A 15,545-nucleotide genomic window follows, 5' to 3' on the forward strand; every position below is an offset into this window, starting at 1 on the left:
CCTCCTCCCTCGCTATCTCCGCCCCCACCCCCCCCCCACCACCACCACCACCACCTCCTCTGCCCCTCCTCTCCTCCTTGCACTTAACCCGCGCCCAGCCAGACACACCGTGAGCAGCGGAAGGGTTAACAGAGGTGTGGGCACTGTGCTTGGTTGCAGCTCGCGAGAAGGCTCAGTGAGCACCGCCAACATCCAGCCGTCCTTGACCGACCACCCCGGAGGCAGCGCACAGTCGCCGGTCCTCAGTGACCGCGGCCAGATCCTGACGGAGGATGAGCCCACGGCGGATGGTGCTGGCCGATGGAGCAGCACGCTGGTGAGTCCCGACGGGAGGGCTGTCTCCCTGCTACCTCTTCCCCTGCCGAGTCCTTGCATCTGCACTCCGCTGGGCGACGTTCAACCCAGACGCTGCACCGGCCCCCGGCGATCCCATTCGTTGAACATGTCCTCCCAATGAGGCTACAAGTCAGTTGGTGTTTCAGAGGGGCTATAAGCGCCAGACAAAATGCAACACCCTTCATTGCTCGGGGCATCGAGTCCAAGAGTCGGGAAGTCACGTTGCAGCTGGTTGGGCTGCACTTAGAGCATTGTGTGCAGTTCTGGTCACCCCGTTACAGGAAGGGTGCGGAAGGCTTGGAGGGGGTGCAGAAGAGGTTCACCAGGATGCTGCCTGGATTAGAGGGTCTGAGGTATCCGGAGAGGTTGGATAAACATGGGTTGTTTTCTCTGGAGCGTCAAAGGCTGAGGGTATTGGTTTATTATTGTCACTTGTACTGAGGTGCAGTGAGAAACTTGTCTTGCACACCGGTGGTACAGGTCAATTCATTACACGGTGTAGTTACACAGAGTTAGTACAGAGTGCATTGATGTAGTACAGGTAAAAACAATAACAGTACAGAGTAAAGTGTCACAGCTACAGAGAAAGTGCAGTGCAATAAGGTGCAAGGTCACAACAAGGTAGATCGTGAGGTCAGAGTCCACCTCATTGTATAAGGGAACCATTCAATAGTCTTATCACCGTGGGATAGAAGCTGTCCTTGAGTCTGGTGGTACGTGCCCTCAGGCTCCTGTTTCTTCTGCCCGATGGAAGAGGAGAGAAGAGAGAATGTCCCGGGTGGGTGGGGTCTTTGATTATGCCGGCTGCTACACCAAGGCAGCGAGAGGTAAAGACAGAGTCCATGGAGGGGAGGCTGGTGTCCGTGATGCTCTGGGCTGTATCCACAACTCTCTGGTGAATGGGATTAGTATAGCTCGGTCTGTGATGGTCAGCATGGCCAGGATGGGCTGAAGGGCCTGTCTCTGTACGATTAGGGGAAGGTGGGGGGGGGAAGACGGGGAGAACGCAAGGCGCTGTCTGCAATCGGATGAGGTGATGTCGGTCTGTTGGCTTTCCCCCTTCTACACGCTGCTGCAGAGCTGGTTGGGGTCCAGGCGCGGGGAGCTGAACGCAGAGAGGGTGACGGTGGCCTACGTCAGCCCGCTGGTCCTACGCAAGGAGGTGGAGAGCCTGATGGAGAACGAGGGCGACTCGGTGCTGTCGCAGGTCGAGCTTGTCGACAACCACCCCATCATCTTCTGGAACCTGGTCTGGTACTTCCAGCGGCTCGAGCTGCCTCACAACCTGCTGCAGCTGGTGGTGGGCTCGCACCACGTCCGCGCCCCGCCGCAGGTACGTGCTGCGCACCACGTCCGTGCCCCGCTGCAGGTACGCATGCACGCACCACGTCCGTGCCCCGCCGCAGGTACGCATGCACGCACCACATCCGCACCCCGCCGCAGGTACGCATGCACGCGGGCAACCATGCTTGACCATTCTCGCAAACTGTCCGGAGCGCAGCGGAGGCGGAGGGCAATGCCGGCTGGGAATGGTGCACCGAGCTCGACTTAAACTGGCTGCTCCACTCTGAGGAGGGGGTGGGGAGCTTGAGGAGGCGGGGGTGGGCGATGAAGGGTGGGTGCGCGCAGTGAGGATCTGTGAAAGTGTGAACACAACAAACTTTAATCTCAACATTGGGGGGGTGGTGGTGGGAGGTGTGTCTCAGTCTCTCTCCCTCCCCCTCTCTCTCTGTTCCTCTCCTCCCCTCCCTTCCTCCTCAGGATGACTGTGGAGTGAGGGGTCTGCCAATGGTGCAGTTTGTGGCAGTGCCAGCTGGAGCGTTGGGGATGCGCTGATCACCGGCGCTGTGTCTGTCTTTGCAGGAGCCGCCGGTCTGGGTGTGTGGTAACGTGATGCTTCGAGTCCGCATCCTGTGGGACGTGCTGACCATGGACCCCGAGCACTGCCCCCCGCTCTACATCCTGTGGAGGATGTACAGTAAGTCGCCCCCCTCACACCTCTCCGACTGAGACCCCCACACAGTCCCAGGCCTGTGTGCTGTCCGCTGGGGATAACCAGAGCCTCTTCCGGAGCAGGGAGGGTGGCGGATGCTCTGTGGGATGGGGAAGGCTCCCCACTGACCCATTGGATGGAGGGGGTTCAGCTGCTGAGTGGTACTGAGGCCGAGAGAGCCCACGGGCAGCTCCTGGGCTGGGGGAGGTGAAGGGGGGGCGTCGGTGTCTGTCACTCGCGTGGTGGGGTCAAAGTCAAAGCCAAGTTTATTGTCACACAAAAGTCTGTCTGTGCACGGGTGCAATGAAAAACTTACTTGCAGCAGCATCACAGGCATGCAGCATCAGATAAGCAGCATTCACAAGAAAAACATAAATTAAACACAATTTTTACAAGAACAGAACTAGAACCAAAGAAACACAGTCCATTTTAGTGCAAAGTGGTCCCAGTGTTGCTGAACTGTGGTGATTAGGGTTGTGCTGGTTGGTTCAAGAAACGAATGGTTGAAGGGAAGTAGCTGTTCCTGAACCTGGTGGTGTGGGACTTCAGGCTTCTGTACCTCCTGCCCGATGGTAGCTGTGAGACGATGGCACGGCCCGGATGGTGGGGATCTTTGATGATGGATGTTGCCTTCTTGAGGCAGCTCCTCCTGTAGGTACTCCCGATGGTGGGGAGGGATGTGCCCGTGATGTATTGGGCAGAGTCCACGACTCTCTGCAGCTTCTTGCGTTCCTGCGCATTCAAATTGCCGTCCCAGACCGTGATGCAACAGTCAGGATACTTTCAACTGTACCTCTGTAGAAGTTTGTTAGAGTGTTCGACGACAAGCCGAACCTCCTTAACCTTCTAAGAAAGTAAAGTCACTGGCGCGCCTTTCTTGTGATTGCATCTGTGTGCCGGGCCCAGGACAGGTCGTCCGAGTTGTTAACACCCAGGGATTTAAAGCTGCTGACCCTCTCCACCACCAATCACCCAATGTAGACTGGTGCCCGTTCGCCATCCTTCCCCTCTGTGAGGTCAACAATCAGCTCTTTTACTGACATTGAGTGAGAGGTTGTAGCTGTGGCACCACTCAGCCAGGATGGTGTTGACCGGGGTTGTGTTGCTCTGGCAGGTCAGATCCCACAGCACCGGTGGAGGACAGTCCAGCAACCCGTCACCCTGAGCTACCTGGAGGAGGTGGTCAGTCACGTGGGGCTGAACAAGGTGCACAAGGCCATCAGCCTGCTCCGGGACACACCGGGCCGGCAGGCAGCAGGGTCTCCACAGCAGAGGTAGGGGGCTGGGTGGGAGGTGTCCCAGTGGTGGGGGGGCAGTCGGCCCCTGACTTCACCTCGCCACTCTGAACCATCCCTCCCAATCTGCCCCCGAACCCTGCACTCCTCCCCTCTCTTTGTCCCCTCACCCTGCCCCCATTTGCCCCCAGGTCTGTCCCCTAACTCTGTCCCTTCCCCCTCACCCCCCCAACACACTGGTCTGTCTCTAACCCTGTCCCTCCAGGTATGTCCCTGAACCCTGCACTCCTCCCCCCTCTTTGTCTGTCCCCTAACCCTGCCCCCAGTTCCCCTCAGTCCGTCTCTAACCCTATCCCTCCAGGTCCGTCCCTTAACTCTGTCCCCCTGGTCTGTCTCGAACCCTGTCCCTGCAGGTCCATCCCTGAACTGTAACCGTGCTCTCCCCCTGGTCGTCCATCCCCTAACACTGTCCCCAAGTCCAATTTCTGTTGCTGCCTCACAACGCCCCCAGGTCCGTTCCCTAAACCCTGCCCAATCGGGGGGTCTCCTTTCCCTTTCCCCCACTGTTTGTCACCAAGAAGGCCCCCACTATCTGTCCCCTCCCTACTGGTCTGTCCCCTCTCCCTGAACCCTCTCCTGGTCTGTCCCTGAACCTTGCCCATGCTCTAGATCTCCCCTCCCCAAGCCCACCGCCCTGGAACCCTCCTACCCACACTGCCCTACCCCCATATCTTGCCAACCTCTCCCTATGTTCCACCCCTGCTCCATATCTTCCCTCTCCTCCCCCCCTTGCCCTCCCCCCTTGCCCTCCCCCCCTTGCCCTCCCCCCCTCCTGTACCCATGCTCCTCTGCCGCCTGTGGGGGACCTAGTCGATTAGGAACCCTGGAAGCCGATGGACTTGTTCTCTGTCAGAACCTCTACCCACTGAGCCAGTGGTGTGGTGGACAGGGACACACCAGCCACAACCGTTTAACCTTCTGCTCCCCCTCTCCTCCTGCAGGAGTCTGTACAGAGAGATCCTCTTCCTGACCATGGCTGCACTCGGCAAGGACAACATGAGTATCGGTGAGGATCAACAACGTACACCTGGGGGGTGACTGTGAATCAGCCGGGGGTCTGTGGGAAGGGTTCCTGTTCCTTGGTTTGGGATTGCCAGCGGGGGAAGTTCCCCAGGGACATGGCACACATCAGTCATGACATAGACAGCAGGTGCATCACTGTCGGCAGAATGATATCTTCAGTAGGGGTCAGACACAGGGTGAAGCTCCCTCTGCACCATCCCATCACACACTCCCGTGGTCAGGGACAAGGTGAACCTCCCTCCACACCAGTCCATCACACTCCCGGGGTCAGACACAGGGTGAAGCTCCCTCCACACCATCCCATCACACACTCCCAGGGTCAGACACAGGGTGAAGCTCCCCCTACACCGTCCCATCACACACTCCTGGGGTCAGACACAGAGTGAAGCTCCCTCTACACTGTCCCATCACACACTCCCGGGGTCAGACACAGAGTGAAGCTCCCCCTACACCGTTCCATCACACACTCCCGGGGTCAGACACAGAGTGAAGCTCCCTCTACATATCCATCACACTCTCAAACACACTTTACAGCATCATCTACGTGGGAAGCTTGTTGCTGGGATTGTGATTTCCAGTCACTTGTTTAATTTGCTGTGAATTCATCAATGCTGTTCATAAATAACTCCCTCTCCCTTCACTGTCCCCACACCACCATCCTCTTAAACCCTCTCTCTATCTCTCTAAAAACATCCACTCACCCTCCCTTTCCCCTCTCCCCCCACCCCATCTCCCCCCACCTCCGTCCCACTCTTTCTGCAGGCACTTTCGACAAGAGGTACCAGGCTGCCTGTGCGCATCTGTCCACTTCCCTGAGCCAGGAACAGCTCAGGCAGGAGCGCATCCTGCCTCCGAGCACCAAGGCCATCGACTGCCGGAAAACCTTCGGAGCCCTTCTGGAATGTTGAAACAGTGACCTCAGGAAAACGCTGCATCCAGGAGGCAGGAGCTGGTGTGTCGAAGACACCCCACCTGCCTGGGGTGTGTACATAATATATATATATTTATACATTATATTTTCTTGTGAGCCTAATCGGAATTGCACTGTGGGTGTGGCAAGTACGTGGCACCCTGTAAATATCAAAGTATTTAACTCTGCAATGTGATGTTGTGCGGGGTGCAGGGCAGGGCAGAGAGAGTTGATTAATGGACAACAGGAAGCTTGGAGGAATTATTTTTTTGATCTAGTCTGTGAAGCTGTGCGTGTGAACCTGTGTGTGTGTGTGTGAGCATGCACAACTGTCTGTGTGTGAGTGTGCATGTGGATGCCTGTGTATGTGTGTACACACATTTGTGTCAGTGTTTTAATTGTGAGCATTTCCATAACAAGCTATATGCACTCTGCGCGCGTGTGTGCGTTTGTGTGTGTAAACGCACGTCTGCGTGTGTGCGTGTCAGTGTTTCAGGCTGCGTCTGCCCCCCTGTTGCCCGCGCCGTCTCGTCTGCCCCTTGGGCCAGTGATGTTGACGCCGCAGGCTGGGCTGCCCTCCCAGAGCGATCAGCGAGCTCGCCGGGGACCGCCGATCGCTCGGCGCACCCAGGCATGAACACGGGGGAGCGGAACCTCCCCGCGTGCCCCTGCGGCTGGGGAATGGGCGTCGGTGACATCGGTCTCCACCCCACCCCCAACCCGCCCATCAAATCCCGTCCATTGCAGAAATCAATACCGGCCTCGGGACGTCAGGGAGGGAGAGGCAGTTCTACCCCTTCTCACACCACCCCCCACTCCCTCCCCACGCCCCCCCAGTGTTCCCTCTGATCGGCCTGGCTCCCACTGACAAGGTGGGCAGTGTGAGTGCGAGAGACCGGGCTGCATGAAGAGGCACCTGTTCCAGCCCTCCCCAGACCCCTGCTGTGCAGCTGGACAGGACCCATCGCCAACAGAGCCCCCTCCTCTGATGGCCTCCCCCTCCTCCCCCCAGCTCCTTTGAAAGCCCCGTTTATTTATTGTGTAAATAATCTCCAGAGCTGACACTGCTGCTGGGAGCCAAGTCCCCGCGTCCCGGCTCCTCGGTGACTGGGGGAAAGAGGGGTAACAGAGCGAGCGCCCGCGGGGTCCAAAGCTCCACCTGCTTCCCCTCTCCTGGCTTAAACCCCCCACCGAGGCAGCCTCCGTCTGACGTCACTGAAAGGCGCCCCTTCCCCTCCGCGTGTGGGTGTTGGAGGTGATTTTGAGGCTGGCCACTCTCCTCTCCCAGTCCTGTTCCCCACCCCCTCGCCAAACCCCAGGTTCCCATCGTCTAGTCCCAGCCAATACGCCTCCCCTGTCATCCCCCCATGCCGACCCCCCCCCTGCCCTCCCTCCTCACCTTCCCTCCCTCCTCACCTTCCCTCTGCTCCCACCCCAACCTCAATTTTCCCCCTAACCTGTTCCCCGCCGCGATGCACCTACCCCCCCGCTCGCAACCCAGCACTTCGTGGGTATAAGCCGTCCCGTACAGCCCCTCTCCCCTCGCCCACCTCTTGAATCTTCAACCCTCCCAGCCCTTAGCCTGCCACCCCTCCTGGCATCCTTGAGATGAAAGAGAGGGGAATGGATTTATTGATCCCCCTCTCCCCCCCCCCTCCCCCCAGCGGGATTGGCACTGGGGGGGCAAACCCAGCAGTGGGAGTGGCACTTGTTCGGTTGGCACAGTACGATTGGGAGGGGCTGAGACTCGGGCACCTGCTGGTTTGCACTGTTCGTTGTTCCTTTTGTTCGTATTTACCTGTGAAGCTGCTGAACGATCGGATTTACTGTATAAAGCCATCTGCTGATCAATAAACTAAGACCTTCGTGGCCAAGTCAGCAGCTGATCGTTTCATTCTCCTGACTCCTGAACCAGCAGACCAGTGTTGACACATCACATGTCGACAGGGCGGTGAAGGTGGCTTTTCACACGCTGGCCTTCATCGGTTAGGGCACTGAGTACAGAAGTTGGGATGTTATGTTGCAGTTGGACAAGACGTCAGTGAGGCCACGTTTGGAGTGCTGTGTCCAGTTTTGGTCACCCTGCTGTAGAAAAGGTGCCATTAGACTGGCAACCGTGTACAGGGGATTTACGAGGATGTTGCTGGGGCTCGAGGGATGGAGTTACAGAGAGAGGTTGAGCAGGTTGGGACTTTGTTCATCGAAGCGTAGGTGATCTTATAGAGGTGTATAAAATCACGAGGGGCATCGATAGGGTGAATGCACACAGTCTTTTCCCCCAGAACTAGAGGGCATGGGTTTAAGGTGAGAGGGGAAAGATTTGATAGGAACCTGAGGGGCAACTTCTTCCGTATATGGAACGAGCTGCCAGAGGAAGTGGTTGAGGCAGGTACAGTAAGGATACTTGGACAGGTACACGGATAGGAAAGGTTTAGAGGGATATGGGCCAAATGCGAGCAGATGGGACTGGATCAGATGGGAACCTTGGTTGGCACGGAACAGTTGGGCTGAAGGGCCTTTTCCTGTGCCATAGTACTCTACGATATTCCGCCTTGGACAATCAGAATCTTCCACCATAATGAACAAAGCCCAGTGGCAAAAAAAACCCCACAGGTAAGGTTGGGTGGTGAAGAAGGCAAGAGGTTGTTTCCTTCGTCAGCCTTGGCACCGTGTGTAAAGAGCAGGGAGGTAATGTTGTAGCTGGTGAGGGTACACCCAGACTACTGTGTGCAGTTCAGGTCTCCGCACTATAGGAAGGATATGGCTAAGCTGGAGAGAGTGCAGAGGTGATCCGCCTGGATTGGGGCGTTAAAGTTATGAGGGACTGGGTAGGCTGGGTCTGTGTTCCCTGCAGTACAGGAGCTGAGGGGTGACCAGACAGAGGTGTACAAAATCACGTAAGGTGCAGAGAAGGTGGGCAGAATCTGGAAATGTCTGAAAGAGGGCATGGGTATAGGTTGAAGTGTTTAAGGCCAGCACAGTGGGTAGGACCGGGTTCGATCCCGACCTCTGGGGTATTGTCTGTGTGTGTGTGACATTTGCATGCTCTCCCTGTGACCACGTGGGGATTCCCCCCAGGTGTTCCGGCTCCCTCCCACATCCCGACGACGTGCGGGGTCGGTGGGTTAATCAGCTGCTGTAAGCTGGCCCCCCCCCCCACCATTGTGGAGGGGAATGTGGGGAGAATACGGAGGAAATTAGTTGGGGTGAGGGATTAATGGGATTGTTCTGACAGCTGTCGCAGACTCGATGGGCTGAATGGCCTTGTATTTCATAAGGAAAACATGAAAGTGTTCAATTTCTTGGGTGTGGAATCTTACCTGAAAGATGTCGGTGCTGGTCAAATCGTACCCTCGCTGTTCTGGAGTATCAGCCTGGAGTAAGTCCGAAAAGCCCAACACACTGAGGGAGGGGCACACTGTGGTAGGGACTACTGTGGGAGTGCCACATTATCAGAGGAGCAATGCCATTAGAACTACTGTGAACACTTCCCACAGTTAAGAGGAGGATGCGGGAACATTGCACTGCTGATAGAGCAGTGCAGTCTCGTCAGCAGCGCCATGCTGGGGGAGCACTGCACAGACGTCATCACTGAAGAAGTGCTCTCAGAGAAACAGTGTTTAAACGAAACATTAAGCTGAGGCCCCTCTTTGCTCTTGGGTCGATGTCGCTGGTCCAGTGCCTCTTGAAGACGAAAAGATCAAAATAAAAGCTGCAAACTCAGAATCTGAAATAAAAACAAAACTCTGGAAAAAGCACTGCAGGTCAGGCAGCATCTGTGGAAGAGAAATGGGTAATGTTTCGGGTCAAATACTGAGGGGGAAGACAGGTTGGTTGAGGTAGCAGAGAGGTGAATGGGGTAGATCAGAGGGAACATCTCTGACAGGGTGAAACAATGTGGCTGCTAAGGAGCAGTTAAGTTCTGCTAATGTATTAAAGTCCAGGTAATATGTGGTCTACTGAGGTATGCCTAATGGACCAGAGAATACAAATAGACTTGCACCTTATTGTCTGCCTGCACTGCATTTTCTCTGTAACTGTAACACTTTATTCTGCATTCTGTTATTGTTTTTCCTTTGTACTACCTCGATGCACTGATGTGATGAAATGATCTGTATGAATGGCATGCAAAACAAAGTATTTCCGCTGTACCTCGGTACCCGCGACAGTAATAAACCAATTCACCAATCTGAAAGAAAACAAGGAGGAGAGAAGCTGCAGGCAAGATTGGCCAGGCAGTAAGAAAGAGCAAAGTTGGAGACTTCGATGCTGAGTCCGGCAGGCTGCAACCCACACGGACAGCAGATGAGGTGTTGTTCCTCGCACTTGTGTGGGGTCATATTTTACAGTACAGGAGGTCAGAGACAGAGGTATCAGCCTGGAGGTGGAATGGGGGAGTGGTATCGGTTTATTATTCTCACATGTACCGAGATACAGTGGAAAAACTTTGCGTGGCATCCAGACAGATCATTCTATACATAAGTACATCGAGGGAGTAAAAAGAATGCAGAATCAAGTGTTACAGAGAAAGTGCAGTGCAGGCCGACAATAAGGTGCAAGGGCCACAACGAGGTAGGTTGGGAGATCCTTAGCGTATGAGAGGTCCGTTCAAGAGTCTGATAACAGTGGGATCGAAGATACAAGAGATTCTGCAGATGCTGGAATCTTGAGCAACACAACGTGCTGGAGGAGCTCAGCAGGTCGGGCAGCAGCTATGGAGGGAAATAAATAGTCAACGTTTTGGGTTAGTCATCGGGATAGAAGCCGTCCTCGAGCCTGGTGGCACGTGTTCTCAAGTTTTTGTATCTTCTGCCCGATGGGAGGGGGGTGGAGAAGAGAGAATGACCGGGGTGGGAGGGGTCCTTGATTATGTTGGCTGCTTTCCCCAGGCAGTGTAGACCGTTTGGGTCCCTCAAAGGTGGGGGGGAAAGGACAGATGGTTGCATGGGTGAGTGCCACATGATAGGGAGTGGTGGGCCTGGATGCAAGAACAGAAGGAGTGATCCCTTTGAAAAGAGGAGTGTGGGGGGAGATGTGTCTGGTGGTGGAGTCTGGTTGGAGCCAGTGACAGATGATCCATTGAATGTGGAGGTAGGAGCTCTGTCATCTTTCACCCCTCCTCATTCCACCAATCACCTCGGACTCCTGTCTCACCCCTCCCTCTCTGGCCACCGTCCCTCTGCCTCCTGTAGATGCTGCCTGACCCGCTGAGTTCCACCAGCAGATTGCTCCGGATTCCAGCCTCTGCCGTCTCTCGTGTCTCCTCCGTTCTTGCTCTGTCCCGGGAGGAGAAAGGGGTGAGACGCAGGAGACTGCAGATGCCGGAAAAGCAAAGCAAACTGCTTGGAGCCAACGAACTCGGCAGGTCGAGCAGCATCTGTGGAGGGGAAAGGAGTGGTTGACATTTTGGGGTTGAGGCTGTAGGAGAAGGGGCAAGAGGAGACGTGCAGGGAAGTCGTTCAGATATTCTCTGCTGTGGTTGGGGGAAGCCGCAGTTTGAGAAAGGAAGGTGTTTGAGATGCACTTGTGCGTTATGTCCCATCGTCGGTCTCCTTGGCCCTTGGAGTTGATGTGACATCCCAGTCAGGGTCACTGGAGCAGATACTCTGGCTATTGTCACATTGCTATTCATGGGATCTTCCTGTGCTCAGTTCCCGACATGAATAGCAACATTTTTGGAAGCATTTCATTGGCTGAGGCACTTTTAGGAAGTCCCAAGGAGGCCCAAAGTTAATTTTTGGCCAATTAAAAATCACGGTGATATCCCTTTAATGAATGACAGCAAGCGCAGCGAATAAGGTGGTTTGTTTATCTCCACCTGCAAATGAGCTTCCACCAGAGGCGGGCATTAGGGAAAGACCAATTACAGAGTCCAACCCAAACACTTTTTTTAAGGGAACGACCAATCACCTAAGGCTTTACAACGCTGCTTCCCTCGCTATTACTGGGTAGGCCGATGTTGTGAGTGACAAGCACGGGAGCCTATCAGGCGGCAGGAAGGGCGGGACCATCAGTGCCGGGGGGGGTAGGCGGGCTTGAATTGATGGATGGTTCGGGTGTCCAATCAGACCGGCAATTTACTCCCGCTGGCCAATCAGCTGTAGAGTGAAGGCGGGAGCGGAATTTCGGCGGGAAAATGGAGTCGGGAGCTGCTGAGGCCGTCCCGGTCCGGGGGCCGGAGACTGAGGCCCAGAGTCCGGCGATGGGCCCGGAATCCGAGGCTCAGGCGCCGGACGGAGGCCTGAAGCCCGGCGGCAGCGGACAGGGCCTCCCCCCAGACACGGCCGCAGGAGCGGCGGGTGAGGCCGGGAGCTCGAAACGCCTCAGACTGTTCTCGGTGGTGATGGAGACCATGGTGGAGAAGCTGCTGGAAACGGCCAGGTATCGGGGGGAGGGAGTGAGTGGGGGAGGGAGTAGGGGCGAGGGAGGGGGTGGGGGGCGGGTGTGAGGGGTGGGGTAGGGCTGGGTGGGGGGCAGGGGAGGGAGGGGTGTGTGGGGGGCAGGGCTGGGTGGGGCCGGGGGCAGAGGGGGTGGGTGGGGGGGGCGGGGGCAGAGGGGGTGGGTGGGGGGCAGGGGCGAGGGGGTCAGGGGGTGGGGGGCAGGGGCGAGGGGGTCACGGGGTGTGTTGGGGGCAGGGGCGGGAGGGAGGGGTGGTGTGGGGCAGGGGTGGGGGGCATGAGCAGAGGGTGGGGTTGGGGGGCAGGTGGAGGGAGGGAGGGGACTGCCCCTTTAAGAACAAAATCCAGGAAGCCCCCCCCCCAATAGAAAGCCCCTCTTTGAGGGTCTCACCTCACACTTATGGTCCTTCAGCCCTCACTCTTGATTGACTGTCCATTTAATAACACCCCTAAAACTAAACGTGCAGGAACCCCCCCCCACCTTCGTCATTTTATGACAGAGGCAATAAAACGGAGCAGAGTTAATTGCTATTTGGGGAAGTTCAAGTGAAAGTTGGTGTGGAAAGAGGGCACAGACGGGTTCAGTGTGTGGGCAACAGTGAACAAACATCAGCTTGTGTTTCCGCAGAAAGTGAGGGGTAGACTATTTAGGACCAATGAAAAACTTCTTAACTCGAAGTGAACCATTTGGAGTTCTCATATCACTGAGATTCAGCTGTTGATTTTATTGGAAATTGATAATGGTAGATTTTTGGACATTGAAGGAATCGAGATGCGGGGAGGATGCAGGAGAAAGGCACTGAGGTTTTTAAAAGTCTAGTTTATTGTCATCTGCACAAATCCATGTGTGCACAGGTGCAATGAAAAACTTACTTGCAGCAGCATCACAGGCATAGAGCATCAGATAAGCAGCATTCACAAGAAAAACATAAATTATACACAATTTTTGCAAGAAAGAACACAATTAGAACAAAAACAAAGTCCATTTTAGTGCAAAGTGGTCCTAGTGTTTCTAAACTGTAGTGATCGGGGTTCTGCCGGTTGGTTCAAGAACTGGATGGTTGAAGGACGTAAATCTTGATAAATGACAGATCTACTGTCCGGGGGCAGGCATGGTAGTGTAGCGGTTAGTGTAACGCTTTACAGCGCCAGCCACCTGGGTTCAATTCCGGCCACTGTCTGTAAAGAGTTTGTATGTTCTCCCCATGTCTGCGTGGGTTTCCTCCGGGTGCTCCGGTTTCCTCCCACATTCCAAAGACATACAGGTTAGGAAGTTGTGGGCATGCAGTGTTGGCGCTGGAAGTGTGGCGACACTTGCGGGCTGCCCCCAGCACACTCTACGCAAAAGATGTATTTCACTGTGTTTCGATGTAGATGTGACTAATAAAGATATCTTATCTCATTTATAATGCTCTTTTGCAGATAGTTCTTAAAGTTCCGTAAAATAGCTGTTAGCCGTGTTAAATCATGGGATTAAAGGGAAAGTGAAAGTCGGCTGTTGGACAGCAGAGAGTAGAGGTTAAATGGGTGCTTTTCTGTATAGGAGATGTCTTTTTCCGAGGTGCAAGTATTGGCACAGCTCTGCTCCTCGATGGGCAGGTGCTGGACACAGGTACAAGGGGCAGCTTCAACAGATTAGACAAACCCCACCAACTGACCCCCCCCCCCCACCCCCGAGAAACACAGTGAGGAATTGAGAGAACTGACGGCAAGAGGGGGTCCTGGTGAAGTCGGAAGGTGAAACTTGTCACAGAAATGTGAAGCAATGTTTGGAAGGGAGAACGTTGCATTGAAAGGACACATTTTACTGAACTATCCCCACATCTCTCAATTCCTTTAATGTCCAAAAATCTACCAATATCAGTTTCAAATGATCGACCTCATTCAACAGGATTCCTGCACGAATATCTCGCTGTGCTGGAAGACCAACAGGTTTCAGGCAGACCAAAGAGTGCCTTTCACCAAACAGATGATCTTCCAGCAGCACTTGGTGTCTGTCGTGGTGTGTAGTACAGGGAACAGCCCGTAGATCAGACAGATTGTCAATGCAGAGAAATCGCGGGCATTTCCCTGTTGCTCAAGGACTGCTGGTTTTTGGGATGACTGAGGTTCCTTCCTTGCCATTCCAAGTCACTACGTTTCACCCAGGCCGTGCTGTGATGTGAGTTCTTTAATAATGGGAGCCCTCTTCCACCTTCTCCCTCTCTCCCCTGCAGCTTCGAGAGGTTCACTCAGTGCTACAAGCCCGTTCACGAGATTCAGCCGCAGTTCACGCACAGCGTCTACAAGCAGCTTGTCTCCCAGCTCCAGACCTCCATCCGGGTGAGAACCACAAAGTCTGAGGACTGCTGTTGTCCCGATTGCGATAGAGTCTTTTAAGGGACCGTGCAATTTGTCCGGCTTCTGTGCCCTTTCTCCCCCAACCCCTTTGTTGAATTTATTCAACTCGTCTTTGAAAGTTCAGGCTACCTTGACCATCCTTTCAAATCAAGTCAAGCTTATTGTCACGTGCACACGTGTGGTAAGGTACAGGTACAATGAAAAACTTGCTTGCAGCAGCGTTACAGGTACGTAGGTACAGACGACACACAGAATATACATTATACGAGGCAGTGAAGAGAGGAGGAGGAAAAAAAAGATCTTAGTTCAAAACAAAAGACACAATCGGAGACGTCCACAGCAGTGCAAGAGGTGGTCCATAGTGTTCTGTTGCTGAGGTCGTGTTAGGGCTGTACAAGTCAGTTGTAGGGAAGTAGCTGTTCCTGAAGCTGGTGGTGTGGGACTTCAGGTTTCTGTACCTCCTGCCTGACGGTGGCAGCGAGAAGATGGCATGACTGGGATGGTGGGGATCCTTGATTGCAGATGCCGCCGCCTCGAGCCTTCCCTGTGACAGCACTTCCCTTCTGAGGTACTGGTTCACGCCGGAGTAAACAGAGTCGTCGGGACTGGGAATGCCTGTATTAAATCGCCCCTTGACCATCTCTGTGAATGGTCCCTGCCCCTGTCTCAGCTCCTAGTGGAGCCGAACATCTTTAGAACGGGCCACAGGGTCAATTCTTCCTGCTCGTCCAGAGCGTCACGAGTCCCCACGACGTTCCTGTCTGGGGCCGCCTCTCTCCCCACTTGGTCTTTCCCCACCCCTGCCTCCAGAGTCTGTCCACCTCCCCGTTTCATGGAACCTACAGCTCGCAGGGCAGTGGACCACAAGGGGAGGAAAATGGATGGAGCCCACCATTGGATGGGGTCAGCTGTGGTTTTATTTAATGGCCACACAGGCTCGATGGGCCGTGGCCAACTCCTGCTTCTCTTTCCTTTCGCTTGCTCGTAGGATCATCACAGCGCAGGGGAGGCCATTCTTCCCAGTGCACCCATGTTGTTCGGTGTGGATTGTCCTGCTCTTTTCCTAGAGTCCCGCAAATTAGAGGCCATAGGTTATTAGAGTCGTATGGCATGGCCCTTAGGCCCACCGTCCGTGCCGACCACCTGCCGTCCATTTACACTGGTTGCATTTTTACCCTCCCTACCTTCCTTGTCAGCTGCCCCCAGATTCTACCCCTCACCCACACGCACACTGGAGGCAAATCACGGCG

At 54.9% G+C, this 15,545-nt stretch overlaps 2 protein-coding genes across 8 annotated transcripts in view; both read left to right on the forward strand.

The window, feature by feature from the left end:
• The window catches only part of LOC127587339 (DENN domain-containing protein 4B-like), a 40,946-nt gene extending 33,515 nt beyond the window's left edge, over nucleotides 1-7,431 (forward strand). For all 6 annotated transcript variants that reach the window (XM_052045588.1, XM_052045589.1, XM_052045591.1 and 3 more), the window contains 6 exons: nucleotides 160-316; nucleotides 1,415-1,669; nucleotides 2,200-2,314; nucleotides 3,444-3,603; nucleotides 4,566-4,630; nucleotides 5,410-7,431. In XM_052045588.1, coding sequence (XP_051901548.1) covers nucleotides 160-316; nucleotides 1,415-1,669; nucleotides 2,200-2,314; nucleotides 3,444-3,603; nucleotides 4,566-4,630; nucleotides 5,410-5,555 — 898 coding nt within the window. In that variant the 3' untranslated portion in view covers nucleotides 5,556-7,431. The remainder of the gene's footprint in view (nucleotides 1-159; nucleotides 317-1,414; nucleotides 1,670-2,199; nucleotides 2,315-3,443; nucleotides 3,604-4,565; nucleotides 4,631-5,409) is intronic.
• A 4,184-nt stretch (nucleotides 7,432-11,615) lies between these two features.
• si:dkey-6i22.5 (polyamine-modulated factor 1) overlaps nucleotides 11,616-15,545 on the forward strand; it is a 28,868-nt gene continuing 24,938 nt past the window's right edge. The window contains exons 1-2 of one of the 2 annotated variants that reach the window (XM_052045796.1): nucleotides 11,616-11,938; nucleotides 14,172-14,277. In XM_052045796.1, coding sequence (XP_051901756.1) covers nucleotides 11,694-11,938; nucleotides 14,172-14,277 — 351 coding nt within the window. In that variant the 5' untranslated portion in view covers nucleotides 11,616-11,693. The remainder of the gene's footprint in view (nucleotides 11,939-14,171; nucleotides 14,278-15,545) is intronic. The other variant, XR_007958778.1, reaches the window with a different exon arrangement.

This window comes from Pristis pectinata, chromosome 40 (assembly GCF_009764475.1).
Source record: "Pristis pectinata isolate sPriPec2 chromosome 40, sPriPec2.1.pri, whole genome shotgun sequence".
Taxonomy (NCBI): Eukaryota; Metazoa; Chordata; class Chondrichthyes; order Rhinopristiformes; family Pristidae; genus Pristis; species Pristis pectinata.